We start from the raw sequence: 19,389 nt of genomic DNA, 5'->3' as shown, positions 1-19,389 counted from the left end.
GAGCAAAAATGTATCTTAAAGTATGCAGACAATGAAGTTGAAGACAGAAGATCCTGTGCATTTTCCAAGTTTCCAGTACTTAAAAAAAAAATCATCCTGAATTATGCTGAAGGCACTTCACGAGAATATATTCAGGCTATGAAGCTGAGAGAATGGAAGCTTACAGAGCTGAGGATTAAAGGATGAGAGGCAGTTTTGTCCCAGCACATAGAGAACAGCACTGAATGCAGAATGCTCACTGCACCAGACCTTCCCACCCCAACATCCTGCATGGAGCTGCACTTTTATACACTGTAAGAATATTCTAAAGTACCAGAATCACCCATGTATATTTTTTTCAAGGTTTGTTTCCAGAAGACAAAATACCTTCCTACAGTAGTGTTTAAATAAAAATTCTGTGCCTATGGTGAACACCTTTGGTTGCTAGCTCAGATACCATTGCTATTTCAAAAAATGAAAGAAAACCCCAATACCCTTCTAATGAAATGGCTTCTTCTATGTGTGCATAAAATGCAGTAAAATAAATCCTGTCTAAGTGCTCTCCTTTTTTACATTCTTTTCCACCATTTTCCCTTTTTCACCTCATTTTAACATACATTCTCTTCAATCAATCCAAACTGTCTCACTCAGTCTCTTGCTCCTACTACATTTTACAGCATTCCTCTATTCTTATTCAACTCATTTTTTCTTCTATTCCCTCCTTTTTCCAGTTTTCTTTCTATAATAATTCACACTGACAGCCACGAGACTGTTACCCACTAAAACCCAGCTATGGTTTGCTCCTGTTTATGCCCAATTATTCTCTCAACAAACTCCTGAGCTAAGTTGATTCTATGTTGGTGAGTCAAATCTCTGTTGTCCAGAAATCATCATTCTCACAGCTCCCCATGGAAACCAATTCCCTCCTGCATTAACAACATCAAGTCATCTCTTTCCAATCAATTCACCTGCTCATGTTTCAGTTTGCCCTTGTTTCACATTTCCTTTATTACAATATAGGCCTCAAGTCCCTGTTGACTCACTCTGCTTTTCAGCCACCCAGACCTCAATCACAGTGTGACACTGCCCAAGCCCAGTAAATCCTGAGCAAATCCTACTCAGTATTTGACAAATTTTTATTCTATTGCTCTACCTTCCCAAACATATTTTGTGAAAAATTCCAGTTATTTTCAGTACTCCTCCAGGCTGAAAACCTCATTTGAAAGTTCCTACTGATCAAGTCACTCCAGTTAAAAGAATTACTCTGGTGAGCAACTGCACTGCTGCAGTCTGGCTTTTCCTGTTTTATGCACTGCTGTTAAATTAATTTAAACTAACATCTTGACACTGTGCTATGCCCTTTAACATGTTATGATAATGACATTTTCTTGGGTTAAATTCTATTCCTGTATGTCATTAATTCAATATATTAACCAGTGTTGATAATCAGAAGGGAATAAAGTGAGAATATTGGTAGAAACCACAGTGCTTACAAGAAAGGTGCAACAATTCTATATTTGAATGTCAGGTGCAGCTGTCATATGGCTCATCTGACAAGAACGTCTTTATTCTTTTACTCACTTAGGACAACCACACCACACTACAAAAGAAAAGGTCTAAAGATGGCTGTAAACAAAGCTGAAAGCAAAAAAAAAGGTACGCTGGTTGTTCCATACCTTATCCCACAGTAAAGTGCTTTCATGCTATCAAGAATGAGGACAGGACTTTGAACTCCTGCACACTTAACTACGTTAGCATTTCCAGCATTCCACTTTCCATAGCCCAGATGCAAAATTTGTTCCAGATCCAAAAATGGCATAAGGAGCTTTAAAAAATATTGGATCCATTGTTTATGAGTTAGGTATGGACAAAATAGGAGCAGGATTTTTCTGTGTGTTTAAAATTAGAAACAGTTTCTGATTTAGCTCACCAAATCCACCTTGGCAACTCCCTGCCAGACACGAGTGTGCAGTAAATATGCTGACAGGAATGGTGTGCCCAACCTCCAAAGTGAAACTTTCTTTCCTGGCTCCAGAGCCCATTTTTTGCTACCAATTTCAGAAACACCTGCTCAGTGCAGAAATGCTTGAACGTATAAAGAATTCACTTTTTAACAAGGGAGTGCATGTGACTTGTAACCAAGGAAACAGGATCACTGCTGTAATGACACAAAACTTAACTGGCTCTGTGTTCTTTTATCAGAAAAATCTTACTATCTTCTTGCATTGCCACAAGTTCACAAACCCCAGAGTTTAGAAACACTGTCTCTTACTAAGGACTTGCTGAGTTTGTTGGCAAGCAGCAAAGGAGCAAGGAAGAAGGATGTGCTGCTGAGAATCACAACTCATCCCTCAGAATGATCCTTCATTACAAAGCCTGTTGTTAACTCAGGACAAAAAGGATAGAAAGTTATGATAGAAATCATGGGGCCCAATGAAAAAAAAAAATCCTAAACATCCTGATCCAGCCAGTTCCTTGCAAGAGACAGATGGGAATTGAACATCACAAAATGCACATCATAGTTCAAAGCTCCTTTCGTACAGCACTGAAGTTTGCTCTTGCATTGACCATGGCTATTTTCAACATACTCTGTTTATTCCAGAGCTTTATAAATTGTGTGATTATAAAGGAAACCAATATTCACCAGTTAGCAACACACAAGGTGCTTTATAAGTGGTTGCTGTCAATCTATTTGCTTTCTATTTTTGTCCCATTTTTTCAACCAATGCAATGGAGAGCATTTCCTGTACATTCCTACACATGCAAAAGAAATACCATAGCATAGCCTCTGTCATTTGTTTCAGTAATTTTAAACATGATTCTTATTTTCTCAGGCAGCATTAAACAAAAGTTTATTCCAAGGTGATTGTAAAGATGACAAGCCCTCAAATGTTTCCAGTGGTGACTGGAGAGTATTCAATCCTTGTACAGTATGCACTAAATTACTCCTCTCATAAGCACTGTAAAGGTCACTCTGAATATAAAGAAGCATGATAAAAATCTAATTGATGGAAATATGCTCATAAACACCTATTTGTGAGGCCTGTTGAACAATTCATAGCAATTAACTCAGCAAAGCAAGTCTCACTGTCTTTATTAAGATGGTAATTGGTGTAAGTCACACTATTTCAAAGTGAACTGATTCTTTTTTCTTTTTTTTTTTATGGTAAGGCTCAGTGCTGGCCCGATAAATACAATATATAAACCCCTTCAGCATTATGGAGCTGCTGAAGGGCACCCCAGCTTTACTGAGCATCACACCAAGACAAAAATAACAAACACCTTTCCCTTGAGGTGTCTCAGTCCTGGAACACTGCAACACTGAGGTGTTTCATTAGGGTGAGCTTAGAGGCATGTGTTTCTGTAATACTCTCACTATTACCCATCCCTGCAGGACTAAGTCCTTTCAATTGTACTTCTGAATACTCAAACACTTCTGACTCAGTGGTGCAAGACTGAGAAAATCAAGTGGGAGCAAGAAATTGGGAACAAAAGGAAGAAAACTTCAAGAGACAAACAGATTCTTTCACCTGAATAAAGCTTACTTGCATTGGGCACTGCTGGCAAATTTAATAAGACCACCTGCTGGAAAAGAAACAACCTATAGAAATGCAGCTGAGAGAAATAAAGAACTAAGAAAACCAGATTTTCTAGTCCTTTTTACTTTAACAATTGAGAAGAAAATCAGCAACTACAAAATAGTTTTAAAAATATCAGAACATATATTCTGACTCCAAATTTTGACTTTGTTTAGTTTTTATCTGACATGTAAAGGATTACAATGTTTTGATACAAAAGGCATATCTTGTTGGTTATTCTATATGCCTCATGCAAATCAATAGGGACTATGCAAAATATTCTTCCTGATCAAAAAATATCATTTAACTTCCAGGGAGCAGTTACTTGACTGCTAACTTCTGTAAAACTACCAACAGCAGAACCAAGTTGAAGTCAGCAAATATCTTAAGTGCTGATGGGTATTTGGAACATATTTCCATCTGCAGCAACAGTCTGAAGACTGTGACTGCTATTAATGGTATTGACATGATAACTACACCTTTCCCTAGCTGAGGTCAGAGATTTTAGAACCTCTTCCAACCATTCAAAAAGACAAACCACTGGTAAGAACAAAATCAGAGGGTGCAGGACAGCTCTTTACCCTGTTCGAAGTAGCAGCAGAGTTGCAGTAAATACTCCCTGACAGACTTGAATAATCAATGGGAATGTGTGTCAGTTTTTCATGTCCTATACAAAGCTTTAATTATTTCACAAATCACCTGCCAAAGCCCAGATAGATCCATTGTAAAATGAAAACCTACAATCATATCATCTTCATATGTTTGCATAAAACCAGCTGTATAAAGCCAAATACTTCTAGTAATCCTGAAGTACCAGTGTTTATCCACAGGTACTTACTGTATTCAACCCCTCTTGTTTTTAACATCACGCATCCCATGTCTCTTTATTCCTGCATTTTCTTGCTCCCTTTAGCACTCTTTCTATTCCTCCTCGTGTATTTTTTTCTTTCCTCTTTTCACTCTCAACTACCCAGAGCAGGGAAAGGAAAAATTTAAGACATTTGAAGAAAGCCATGTAATACACATCTTCAATATGTGCAAAACCACAGAACACAACATAAGACAATTCTTACAGAAGGTAAAGAGATGAAAGTTTCAATTTTCATATACTTTGACCAAACAATTTTTGCCCTACTTCTTCACATTTCACTTAGATCAAAACATGCATGATGCTTTTTTTAAGTCTGATGTCAAGCATCATAGGTTATGAAAGACTAAAACCAAAACTGTCAGTTACAGAGTGAGGAATGCAGAACCCAAGAATAACAGTGAGACAACTCTATGTTTGTTAAAAACAATCCACTCAAATTCAAGTATTTTAATTCTACCACCAACAAAAATTCCACAAAAAAATGTCACATTTTTGCACTGAAACTTCCTGCATTATCTGAACATGATCATCAAACTTTAGATATCTAAGATATTTTTACTTCAACAATCATCAGTGCTTGGCAACACAGTTCAACTGAAAGATAAATATTGTGTAATGTCTCTACATTAGATCAATCAATTAACATAGCAATAAATTAGTTTCATTAGCATGTTTCAGGCATTAGAAGGTGCTTTACTAATTAAAAGTCCCATATTTCAGCAAATGCTATTTCCAGTTTGTTCATGTAAATTTTATTCCAGAGTGCCTCCTGTATTCTATCAGAGAGGTGATTCCTGTTTCACAGCACAGCTGGGGTGTGCTGAGGGGGCACTGGAGCCAGGCAGTGCCCAGGTGGCGGCACAGGCTGCAACCCAGCACCAACCTGGCCCAGCACTGCAGGATGCTTCAGCTGAGTGCTGCCAGTCATTCCAGTAAAGGCACAGATGTGCACCCTGATAGTTTATAGAATACAGAATCACACAATAATGAAGTTGGAAGAGACCACTAAGATCAGAGTCCAACCTATGCCCTCAGACCTCAACTAGACTATAGCATCAAGTGCTATGTCCAGTCCTTTTTTAAACACATCCAGGGATGGTGATTCTACCACCTCCCTGGGAAGAGCATTCCAGTACTTTATAATTCTTTTGGTGAAATTTTTTTTCTTAATATCCAGCCTATGCCTTCCCTGACATAGCTTGAGACTGTGTCCTCTTGTTCTGTTTAAGAAGTGTCATGCCATCACCAACTCAGTTTTTGAGAAATCAACCAATTCAAAATTGTATTTAAAACTTCCTTACTTTGCTTCAATATTGTTTTACAACATTTCAGGGATTGCTTGTTTGCTTTTCATCATATTGTTTATCTGAGGATGCAATAACAGCACAACAGTGACACCTCTATCTTCATATGCAAATATATTCATGTCTGTGTATTCAAAAATCCTGTTTTAACTAATATTCATCTTTCTGTGAAAAAGCTTAGGTTCATTCTTTACACTAAAACTGTGCCACATCTGCTGTACATGACCTATCCCTTGTGGGGATGAAGTTATTGAATGAAATATAATTGCTACACTAATCTGTAGTTAACTTTGAGTCTGAGCAAATGCTTTTATCCCTCTAAACATCTCAAACCTAACTTTGAAAGGGTCAATTGTCAATTTCTTTAAAATAACCCCAGAAATACAACATTCACAGAGGCCTCACAGTAACTTTCCTAGAAGATTCATTTCATTTCTACTTGGCAGCAACATTTTAATACTTTCAATGGTATTGTAGAGAAGTTAATGTTCTTTTTATCTCTCATAATACCTCTAATATATACATTTAAATGTTCTCAATGACACACTGACAGGTGCAACTGAAACAGAGATGAGAAAACTGCCAAATCCAAACCAAACCAAAATTCTTCAATTCTTTCAGAACAAACATCTATTCTTCTACAATATTTTAACTTCATTGTCTGCAAGACCAAAAGCAGATACTTGCCTTTTAACACTGTTTAGTGCTAAATAAATCTGAGAGGAGTAGTCCCAGGATGACATTCTTGTTTGAGTTGCTGATTGGCTGGCAATGAAATTTGCCTATCAGTCCCTCTCCATCACATTTCTCATAACTTTACCTTCTAAGAGAGTGGAAGCATTTTACCAAATGAGAAAGAGGTAGAAATAGTATTTTTTTCACTACCATTTAACTTGGTGACTCAAAGACAACTGATACAAAACACCTAAGAACACAACTTCTGCTACACAAATGTGCTCCTAGTACTGTCACCCAGGGGAAATGGAGACAACATATTTTTTGAAAATTACAATCCTCTAATCACCACAAAGAACTGATGACTCCTTTGGTGTTCAAATACATCCTGCAGACAACAGAACCTGCTGATGATTTACTGAGCAGATTCCCTGCTTTTGTTAAAGCATCTGTTTGGTTAGCTCCCACAAGGGAATAAATGTCCAGCTTTGCAGCTCAGCAGAACATAAAATTGTTATTTAGAAACCACTGTAGCATGTACCTGTGGCCTACAATATGAGATAAAAAAGTACTTAGCACAGCAATCCCTGAAAACATTCACCAAATTGTGTTTATACCGTTCTTGCATGCATTTTTATCCAAACATTTGCACTGCCAATGCAAAAGAACCAGCAGAGTGGGATTGTTCCCACTGAAGAGCTCTGCACAGCTACCAAGTGGAGTCTGTTGTAGGAGCTTCCCATGTTCAGACTTTGCTCACAGGTAACAAACGTTGTGTGAGCAGCTGTAATTTAGCCAACACGTCTTTGTGCAGGGTGGATGTAAAACACAGCTCAAGTTAAGATTATATTCCAGATTTACAGAAGATTTGAGGTTGGAAGGCACCCATGGGGGTCACTGAGCCAATCCCCACAGGGCTGTCCAGGGCTGGGTCCTGCCAAATCCAAGCATGGAGTGTCAGCAAGGTCTGGACAAACTGCTGGAGGGTTCCATCTCCCTCACAGTGGGGAAAAAGGGGTTTTATTACTTTCCCTGCATTTCAGTTTGTGCCCATTATGAGGACATTGGAAAGAAAATCTCTTTTACAAAATTAGGACAATTGATACAGAAACCAGAGAGATAGAAAATTGGACCATCACAGAACTTCAGAATTCTTTTTCCCAACTTTTTAAAGCTTTTAGCTTCTTACAGACTTGAAACATATAATCAATATAAAGATTTATATTGAAAGACTCAATAATACAGTCCAAAGAAATGTGATTCTGGTTGCCAAAGATCCCTCCTGGTTTTATATATATTTACAGAGAGCTAAGAGTGTTTGATAATTTTTCATATTGATAAAAATGGGATTAAAACACAACTGCGCTTGTTATAACCAGCTTTGTTTATCCATAGTGAACCAATAAGTGCAAATAAATGTTCATTTAGTAAGTATTAGCAGAAAGGCCTTCACCAGCCAGCAGATGTAGCAATCTAATTCAGCAGTGCCAATTCTTGATTTAGGTACTGCTCCACATGGACTGAAAATTTATCTTTTGATATCAATTTTATTACTGCAAAGAATTTTTTATTCAGCATGTAAACAGACAAATTAGCAGAGTCAGAATCTATTTTTATATTAAGACATCAAAGTGGACTCTAAGGGAAACTCTCTGACCAATCCCGTGACTGAGCTAACACAGAAACAAAACCGAAAAATATACAAACTGAGATTAGTGGTAGAGACTGACAAAAGAAAAAACACATCAATGACAGTTCAGAGCACAAGGATTCAGAACAAGAGACACTTCCACGAGTCACCAGGAGCATTTGATACCACGATGGGTAGAAATGTAGCAAACTCATCACATCATTGTACTGCAAACTGTTAGCTGAGTTTCAAAATAAAAAAAATTCCTTCCTCTGTAAGAGTGCCAGGCTGTTTCATACAGATCAGTGTAAATGTTCTTCCTTGTCAGATGTGTGCCTGATTGTATGGAACCACTGCACTTGAAAGGGAGGAATTCCCAAAGGAACAAACAATAAAAATTTTAAGCAATATTCACTAACAGTGGATTCAGTCTTAGAGATATTATTATGCTCACCATAATCATATTTTAAGACCACAATCAGGTCTTAAAAGTGATTAATTAAAACTGACCCTGTAATTTCTATCCATGGGATGCCTAATCAGACATAACCTTAATGGGATTTTTAATTTGCACACTGAAGCCTGGTCACATAATTCTGCAGTGAGAAGAAACTCTATAAGACCAAATAATTCTTTTTATTTTACATTTCATTGCTTCCTAATATCATCTTATTGCAAAGCTCCCATACCTTCTTGGTGATTTCTCATGGGCAGCTCCTCACAGCACTGACTCCTTCACAGCACAGCCAACAAACTCCAGCTTTCTCCTCACCCAGCTCACCCACTCTTTTACAGCACTCATCCTCACTGGACACAGCTGTGGCCTGTTAAGGGCAGGCCTGTTCCTAATCTTTGGTGATTAGTACAGCTACAACTCCTTAGGGGTGAGATTACCTTCTGCACTGTCTTTATTTTCTTACATTCTATCCCCCTACATCCTAACAGACAGATCTAATGCTCTGGAGATTTTTTATGCATATCAAGACTGGAATTTTTTCCCCCAGACTCAGGTACCACTACTGCCTACAGCACAGTCCTAGGACTAATAACTTAATGTTTTGTAATTACTCTTTCACTGATAAAGATGCAACTAACTGTACCTACGTTTGTGCTACAGAGGAAAAATTAAATATATCAGAATTTCTGTATGTATTTACAGTGTTTTATAGTAAAATATTATTAAACCTAACAGAAAAGAAGGATTGCAATTACAGTACAAAGGTCACAACTGATTAAAGTAATAAACAATTCACAGACTCCAAGATATTTCAGATCTCCTGTTGATGAAGCTCAAAATCCATTATGGAAAGATAATACTGGAGAAGTTGGCAATCTGAAGTGGAACTGAAATGCATTTTCTTTCAGATGCTTTTTAAAGTCCCAGAAGTGCCAGGTCATGACTCTCAGATAATAAAGGCCATGGAGAGTTCAAATAGCCTAGAAATGATGGCACTTTCAGACACTGATAGAAGGAGCACATTTTAGATGGGTTCTTTTTATTAATTTAATGCTGCTGCTGTAGCAGAAGAGTCTGATATCTCAGTAGTAAAATGCATTAAAAAGCCATTTTGTCTGCTGCTGTAGATGAAGAATGTAGTTATTTTGCTCAACAGCTGAATTCTTCCAGAATCCCACTAGTATTCCCTGAGAAAACTATCTGCTCTAGCCAAGAGAGAATGCTGATACACTTGTTATATAAGAAAAAGTTCTCGGGAAATAATTCACAGATACATGTAGGAACAGAATCTCTGCCATAATGTTCAGATATCACAGAACATTCCAGTCCATTGTCTCATGCAATGTGTCAAGAATATGAAATTGCCAAATTAAAAAAAAAACCTCTAAAAATAAAGGTTTTTTGCCACCTGTGGAACACCCACACCAAGGTTAGTAGCAGTGCAGTGCATCACAGAGGTGTTTAGGAATGGGTGATAAATGGTGTTGGCCAATTTCTTTCAGCAAATCTCTCTCCTTAGAGATAACTGCATTATTTTGTAACACAATGCTTCACTAACTAAATTGTACCCATAGAATACTGGAACTTAAATGTGCTCTCAATACAACTTTGCTCTTTCTGTGAAATTGATTGACTCTCCCCCTACATTACATTTATTAGAAGAAATAGAATTGGAGGGTTTTATAACAGGGAAATGGTGCTCACTTAGACTTGTGCAGCAGTGGCAGAACCCATTACAGGGATTGTGATTTTAATCTGGTCTCATGCAGGTCCCCATATCTGGCACTGCTTTTAATGAACAGAAACATGAGATCTAAATTCTACTTCCACACTTAGAAAAAAGACTAAATATCAGAAAGCAATTGTTTAGGGCTGAGGAGTAAGAGGACACTTTTCTCCCCTCCTGCTTCAGACATAAGTGGCCAGGAGATTATAAATATACTATTCTGGAAATGTCATTTCTCAGAACCAAAACATAGTGTAATAAATTACTTCTGTAACAATATTGTATTACGATTTTTAAAAACCCACAAAAGAAGGAGTATAATGGCATTTAAAATTATACTTCAAAATTGCAAATGTATTTGGTATTTGCCCCCCTCTTCTTTAAAAAGCAAAACTAAGTACAACATAAGAGATAACTTATTTTAAATTGCTCAAAAAAAAAGCTGCACATGGGCACCTCAACTGGAACTTTAAACCATTTCCATCTCTCCATTTCTCAGCTCTTAGTCAAATTCTAGACAATAAGTTCTTAGGGAGCAAAAGGCAAGTCTCTTAAGAAGTTTTCCCCACAAACATCACTTCACCATTTATAACATCATCAGCAAGATGTCTCATCAAATTGATTTCAAATCCACAGAAAAATTGGAAACTCATGAATGCCACAAGATGTATCTTGGCATTCTTCCACTCATCTATTACATTTTCTAATAAATAGAGCTTTCTTGAAATGCAATTTCAACTTGAAAATCTGACACACTCTGCAAAAGACCAGGCAATAATACAACTAAATATGTGTGCTGTGATGAAACATAATCATTTGAAATTGGTCTTGAAACTGCAAATGAATCCACAGGCATGGATGCACAATCCCTGTGCAGAGGCTCCTGGACAGCAAATTTCACACAAGGACTTTTGTAAATGAGTGTTCAACCTATACATAATTTGTACAGGTGTAGGACTGACAAACTATTACACTGAAAAATTACTAATGAAAGAACATGACTTTCAAAAACAAATTTTCATCAGAATTTTTCCCTAAATAGTTTTAAATATTTACAAATACATGAAGAAGTAAGTTTAAAGGGAAAAGGGACAGTTTTACCAGATTATACCCCTTCTGTGATGGTATATCAAAGGGTTTGAGATTCTTAACAGACAACTGTTATTTCTGGACATATTCAACTTTAACATTAATAAAATCAAAACATGCATCAGCAGACTGCAAAATTCAGCTAAAAAGAGCTCAACAGCTTGACTTTTTTATTTGGTTAGTAAGGACCCTGATAGTGCTCTACCCCCATCCAAAACAAAGATTAAAAAATAATAGAAACCCCACAAAAGAAAAAAAGAAAACAGAACTAAGGAAGGCCAAATAAAATAAATTGAAAATACCTAAAGTTCAAAGAGCATGTATGGATGCACATTTTAAAGTCACTTAGATATTTCTGAAAGCTTCACACTGTGATTTTCATTCAAATTCCCCATTTAAATAAACAAAAAAATACTGTTTCTCATATATTTCTTTAATACAACAAAAGCACCTGCAATCTGAACAGGAGCCTTCTATTTTTTAAAAAGCACTGATTTAAAGATTTTGGAGATGCTGGTATTACATTTTAAATTAATCTGTGATGAAAAAACCTTAATATTTTCTTGAGTACTTGACAGATACTTACAGAAAAAAGGGCATCAGCTGAATAAGTGTCTCTTTTTTGGGATTGGCTGTGAATTCTGGCACAGTTTGAATAATTTTGTTCATTACATTCCTTAGGTAATTTTGTAGCTGCTTGCGTCGCTCTTCCACAAACTTTGCATCCTAAAAATAGAGAGGAAAAATATAAATGGCACAAAGAACATGTTTCTCAGCTTCATCATGTAACTAAACAGTCCTGATAAGCATAAAAATCTTTATTTTGAAGATCTCTGTTATTATGGCTATATAAATATGTTGGCAACATGCAAAACCCCCTTGACTCTGTCCTTAGAGATAAAGGAAATCATGAATCCTAATAAAACCTGTTTCACAAAAACATCCACTGACAGGATGTCAGATCCTGTCCCTGGCAGAATCGGTCTTCTCTGGACCATAAACCACGGCAATCTTAGAGAGGCAGAGCAGAACAGCAGCACAGAGGCTGTGGCATAAAAATTTATGCAATGTTTTTGAGATCCAGAATCACCAGTCTTTGCAGGAGGAAATGCTGACTTACTCCCACAATGTCACCCAAATTCACACTTTTCAGATGTTGGGTTCACAAACTCCAGAATGGACAAGTATTTGTCCAGCATTTTTATGTTATTAAATTATTATTTTGTGATGATATCTTCATATTGTATATTTTTTCAATATTATAGCACAACTCTCATTAAAATGTTACTGAAGTTTTACGGAGGTTTCTGTAGCATTTAGATCCAGGATTTTATACTATGTTGGCCCAAATAAATAGAATAGTTCTATAGACTCCACGTTCTGCTGATGGACCTAGAAGTGAAAAGTTTATGACAACCAGCAAGATGCCAGGCATCCCATAACTTCCATGTCACTGAAACCTTTTCCCTGTGAGGGATGCCAATGACATGGACTATAATCTAAAGGTGCCACATTTCCCAGGAACAGGGAGCTCTCCCAGGTTCACAGTGCCATCAGGTGCTGGATGCTTCATGCTCTGTCTCGGGCAGGCTGGCACAGCTCACCTGGGTTAAATGGCACAGGATGTTCTTCAGGCACAAAGCCAAATCTATTATTAGGCAGCTGCAGCTCACAAAAACAACCATTATCTAAAAGGTGTGTCTATCCAACCTGTATTGTTTATGTCTGTAAGAAAAGGCATTGAAATTAATTCTTGTTTCTTGGGGGGAAAAAAACCAAGCCACCAACAAAACACCATAAATATATTTGACAACACTGAATAAATTCATTGTATGGAAAAGGTTCAGCCCATGCTGCCATACAGGGGATGCAAATCTGAAGGTTATTGCTTCCCTAGATAGAACAGAACAACACTATCAAAGCAGGGATTCTCCTTCAAGTTCAGGAGGAATTTGCTGTAGCATTCCTAGAACCTTCACTGACGTTCTGTTCCTCTCCCTCATTAGAAGTTACCAGGAACAGGTTTATTTTTAGAAATAACAAATCAGACATAAATTTAGGGACATAACAGAGTAAGATGTAAGAAATTGCTGAACACATCCATACTTACAGACTTCAAAAACTTAAGCAGTGCTTACACTGTTTAATTAAATTAATGAAAATTCAAAATATAAATAGATTAATTTTTTTTTTGTTTTGTACATATGAACTTACACCGATGCCTAGTCCTGTTTTAACATTCCAGTTCTACATTAATACATTTCATTCAATGTAGTAATGTAATGAAAAACTAATTAACGTATTCATTAATCAGATAAATTAATTCAATTGAGATCTAAGTGAAAATTTTTAAAAACCTATATATTATATACGTTGCTATTTCATTTTTTATCAGTCACATATTTTTTCAGCAACATACACACCAGTTATGTTGCAAGTGATTTGAAACTCATCCTTTATTAAACCAACAAAGCTGTGGTGTAGGAACTCCCCCCAGGCCCCTCTGCAGGGTCACCTGCCCAGCTCCCAGAGCAGCTGCTGCTGGGACAGAGCAGAGCCTGCTCCCTGCCCTGCTGCAGGAGGACAAATGTGTGCAACTGAAGCCTCTACAAGCTGTTAGGAACATTAAAGCAGACATTTTAATTCATGACGACAAATAATATTACCATAAAATGGAACTATAATAATAAATAAACATGCTCTTCAGTGCTAATTAAACAATTAGCATTGAATAGCACCTATGTTACTATTTTTTTCTTTTCACTGAGATTTTTGTTCCCACTGGATTCTTCGGCGAGGCTCAAGGAACTCTTGTGTTCCCCTGTCTCCTCTCTAAGGATTTAAAGCCCCACACCACCCCACTGGAGGGACACTTTGCTGCCACCAACTGCATAGGCATGAAGACAAGACAAGCACTCATGGGAGATGTCTGGGAAGAAGACAAGGTCTGTGGAAGATGGTTCTGGAAGCTTTAACCACATGAGCAGAGGGGACATTTGACCCGAGCCCCTTTCAGTTGGAGTGCTCCTGCCCCAGGGGCTGCCAGGCTGTGCCAAGGGCAGGACAATCCTGCTTTGCTCCAGGAGCCACTCCCAGCTCAGAGCCCTCCCAGAGCTGCCTCACCCTCACTGCACTTGTTCATTCTATTCCATAGCTGCTGTCAGTTATGTTTTCACAATAAAACCTCCATTGTTAAATACCACATTCAGCAGCTTTTTCAGTTCTGAAGTTTTTTTGGTCACAAATCCTCAACAACAGTATTTTCAATTCTGAAATTATTTCAATTATGTTTCAGTTTTCTCTTAAGCAGAAGTTGCATTCCTTTAGTATTACTTCTGTATTGCAAATGTGTTTAATAAAAAACATCTTTCACAGGAAGGACTTTGTTATATACACAGAAGCCAAATGCTGAATGTAGGTACTTTCCATCCCTTATGTTACTCTAAAGAGTCTCCTTGACTACAGAAAACAAAGGACTTTTCTAATTAAGACTGCCAGAACATGCTTAGGGAAGGCACTTTTTGCTGTTTACAGTTGAACAAATTAATGCTCATAACATGGCTATTTCTCTGCCATTTGTCCAAAAAAGAAAAAAGGTAGAACGTCCCAGAAATAAAAACCCAGCCTAAAAACAGTTAAAAATGTTCTTTTACTCTGATATGAACTTGATCTGTAAAACAAACAACAAGCAATCCACCATGAAATTCTGTACCATGTACCAAGGCTTGTTGTCCTCACCAGAAGCAATGTAAAGCAAGGTCAAAATGATTCAGCTCCAGGTCTGCACTTTATCATTAAACGTGCATTTTGCAACAGCAGGTTGGCTACTCAGAGCAATGATTTTAGCACAGAGCTGTTACTGCCAAGCTGTTGCAGTAATAAAGAGTTTTTGTCACAATATAGTAAACAGAACAACTGGTAACAGAAAAACACAACTGGATCAAAGCCTGGTCAATTTTTTCAGTCTTAAATTATAAAAAGGTACCTATCACCTTCTTTTCATTGGGCCCAATTATCCCCAGTAGAAATCTAGGTAGTACTTTACATTCCAACTCGTAAACAAACACCTACTTTTATTTACAAGCAAAAAATACAGGGAAATTTTTTGCTGTGGGTTTGTATCAGTGACACCCACCTCCTACTTTTAGTACATGTCTTTGGTGATTGTATGAGTTGATACAAGCCTACATTTGCATATGTACTCACACAGAAAACAGCAAAGATCTTCCCCTAAGGTTCAATATACACATTTACCTACACTTGATGTGAAATGTACTTTGAGGACAAAGTAATTTTGTTAAAATCATCAATATACTTGCAAGAAACCTTCGCATTTTCACATTATTAAAGGTTAGATTTCATCGTTTCATTTTTAGGGAAACAAATACATACACAGAAAGATAAAGCAGCAGTACTTAAATAAAGACCCACCTTTTCACTGAAGTTTTTTAGGCATATTTTCTAAAAAATAAAGGTGCTACTGTTTCTGCACTAACTACAGTGAAATTAATTTACTAGCCTACAGTTCAAGAGCACATAGTTTTGATTAAGAGACCACAAAATTTCAGCTAACAAGCAAAAAACTCCTTCAGATTACAGAAGCATCAAAACACATCTAGTAAAATATTTTTAATCTGCAAATCATGTCTCCCAAAATGTTGTATGAGCTTCTTTTTGACTGATAATTTGCCACATCTCTTCTGCCCATAGCAAAATTCTAGTATCAAATTACAAATATCTAAATATTATAATAGATAATGGAAAAGTTATAGACTCTCAACATATATTAGAAGATGATGTTAAGGTGTAAAACCAAGAAGTAGAGTCTTGATGCACCATATTTTATATCATGTTCTTTTGCAGTTTTTCATTACAAGCCAAGTTCATTCCCACTTGCAGTTTAAATTGTTTCACACAACTGCTGGTCTTTTATACACACTGCTAGTATGGAACAGATGGTGAAACATTGATATTCTTCATTATTAATGGGACAGCTCACTTAAGATGTTTCAAATATTTTCCAGGAGCTTTTGGAAATGCTATGATTGCCATGGTTACCTGCCATGATTTAGGGACAGATAAAACACTTTTAGATTCTGGGCTTGGTGCTGCTGCAATCAACATCAAACTCACTGCTCCTGAGGTTGTAACCATCACTTAGCATTTAACCAACCTCCTGCTGGTAGCACAGGGGAAAAGATAACCCAAACAAAACCAAACAACAAAACAGCTGAGGGCTCCACCCAACTCAATTAAAATAAAAGGAAATATGAAATAAAAGGAACTATGGCTCTAGGACTTTAATCAGCCTCTGATACCACACAATGCATCCCATCCTAAATTCAGCTGGCAATAATGCTATTCAAAGTTGAACCTGCAAATGCAGAAATAAACTCAGGTTATTCTAATGTAGCCTCATCTTTTCCACCACCTTAGCCAACCAGTCTTAGCAAAATTATCATATCTGTTTCTATCTATTTATGAGGCACCAAATGCTAACTTCAAATGAAGCTGGCAATCAGAAGCTGAGATGGGAGCTAATTAAATATTCAATTGCTGAGTCATTCTCACTAGTTTGTAATTAAAAGTTACATAGCAAATATTCACTTTACAGACTGACACCTTTACACAGATCACAGTAAAATAAAATTTCAGTGCATCTGTCCTTAAGTAACTATTGCATCATAAAACTTTTAGGAAGGCACAGTTTCCAATCCTAAACATACCAGATGCCACAATATTACACAAAAATCATCTCAAAATTATTGAAACTACATAAACTTAAAATTTCCATCTTACTTGTGCTGCCAGATTCTGTATGGCAGAACCAGGCCAGCATTATACAACAACAAAACAAGGGGATACAATACATGAAATTGTCATTTTCCCCATCCCAGTGTGAGATTTTTTTGTCCATTTACTGTTCAGTGGAACAAACAGCAATTTAAGAGGATGAGATACAAAGAAGAAATCAAGGAACTGTCAGTTTTCAAAAGAAATCTATTTTCCTTTAAACAGAGATTTAGTACATAATTGTAATTATTACTCTGTGTTTCTCTACTAAAATAGCTGATGCATTTCCATCTCCAGCTCTGGGTTCATTTCAACGGTACCAGAAAAGTGCTTTTAGATAAAGTAGTTTGGAAAAGGCATTGCTGCAAACCCAGCCAGCAGCAGACATGCTGAGCGTGAGCTACAGTCCTGCAATGCCCTCAGTCAAGCACCAATTTATTCAAAGCAACATTTTAATCAGTAAATATGCCAACAGAAAAAAGAACGCTTGAGAATAAATCGAAAACTGATCTCTTTTTACTGTTGTGGTTAATGCCACTGTTAGGAAAAGAACTTGGTAATGTTATGGTAATAAAATCCAGTGTCATCTAAATATTTTGTTATTTAAAGACATATGCCAACCATGTGTTAATTTGTCAACTGGTCAGGAATCAACTGTTAATTAAAATGCATCAATAAAAAACTGCAGCAAGACCCCTAGGGCTCATCTCTTGCTCAGCTGTTGAATAGGAAAACACTATTTCTTTTTCTCCTCAGATAAAGTATTAGCAGTCTACCCTATAATTTTATTCAGGAGATTCTGCAAACTACAACACAACAGTTCATGAAATTGAGATCCATTTTTTCACTAGCCTACATTACAGTAATAACTATCAACAATATTAGTTAAAATGTGTCTCAGTTCAGTGCTTCTCTCCAACACTGCAGTTTTCTTTCCTAATTTCATTCTATAATCTGGTTGAAAATGCCCTGAAGACCAATAAAGACAGACTCTGAATTTAAAATAACAACAAAATAACCCACCTCAAAATCCTTTAGAAACATGGTACATACACTGCTTACAATGTACTAGCTTCTATATACAGTAAGCTTACAGTGATGAAAAAATCAATAAATTGTTAAAAAAAAATCAATAAAGCAACAAAAACTTAACTCTCATGTAAAATTATAGACTGTTCTTTAACAAAAATTTTATTCAGATACATTCTGATGGGATGATTCTGTTTTCTAAAATATAAGTTGAATTAATAAGGAATATTAAGTGCCCATCATTTGTTGTGCCTTCATGCCAAGATATTTTACATGACACAATAAAAAAACCCAAATTTTTCATGCAGGAAGCGCCTACAGCATTTCATATGATCTGAAGTATTTAATATTTCGTTTTCTTTTTTAAAAACTAACACAAAATATCTTTAGTACTAGCAACTACCCAAAAAGCTGTATAGCAACTAAGATTAAAATTTTCCAATATTTATAAAACAATACATTTTGGGACAGAGAAGAGAGGTGAAATCAAGCACATTGATATGTAAGGAAAGGGAAAAATGTGGGTAAAATTTCTAATTCAAAAAAAGAAAGTATTACTTTTAGTTTTGTAATTAGGTGTCCCTGTTAAGATTTCTCTGAAAGGAAGTTTATTAATCCAAGTAACTTGGTAATTTAGCATCACCACCACAATAAGAAATAAATATAGAAAATTTATTTTTATATTTTCATTTTATACCAGGAGGCTACTAGAATATCTAAATGACGCATGAGTTGTTATAAAACTGCCATATTTTTATCTAGCAGTTGTCCAAGCAGCATGTAAATTACTTTCCTTTTTTTCCCCATAATGTCATGATGCAAAGCAACACCATCTGAACTGTTTCTATGGGCTCTATATTCAATAATTTGTTAGAATAAATTGCTTCTCTTGATTATAGCATTACAAGACAGCAAGAATAAAAACATCTCTTGACAGGCAAAGTTTTGTTTTGTAGACCCTAAATAGTCTGCATCCCTTCTTCCTAAACTTCAACAGCAATTAGCAGGAAATTTTTCTAACTTGAAAAGAAAATGACTCAATTCACTATTTCATTGAAATGGTGCCCTTGAGCACCAAATGAACAGATTAATTCAGTGAGACATTCTGATGGAGATGGAGAAGCACAAGCTGGAGAACTGTTTACCTTTTAAATTAAAGCCCTGAAAATGAAATGTGCTGCTCTGCACTCTGCTCAATTTAACCTTCATGCCGAGTTTCAGGTAACCCAGACATTTCATGCCACACAATGGCAAGCAT

At 36.5% G+C, this 19,389-nt stretch overlaps 1 protein-coding gene across 1 annotated transcript in view; it reads right to left on the bottom strand.

Annotated features, from left to right (window-relative positions):
- Positions 1–19,389, bottom strand: part of SNX29 (sorting nexin 29) — a 95,637-nt gene that overhangs the window by 17,217 nt on the left and 59,031 nt on the right. Inside the window, exon 20 of the mRNA XM_005420416.2 lies at positions 11,896–12,035. Within this exon, the coding sequence (XP_005420473.2) occupies positions 11,896–12,035 (140 nt within the window). The remainder of the gene's footprint in view (positions 1–11,895; positions 12,036–19,389) is intronic.

Source organism: Geospiza fortis, unplaced genomic scaffold (genome assembly GCF_000277835.1).
Source record: "Geospiza fortis unplaced genomic scaffold, GeoFor_1.0 scaffold237, whole genome shotgun sequence".
NCBI classification, from domain to species: Eukaryota; Metazoa; Chordata; class Aves; order Passeriformes; family Thraupidae; genus Geospiza; species Geospiza fortis.
This window is presented reverse-complemented; position numbering and strand designations above follow the sequence as displayed.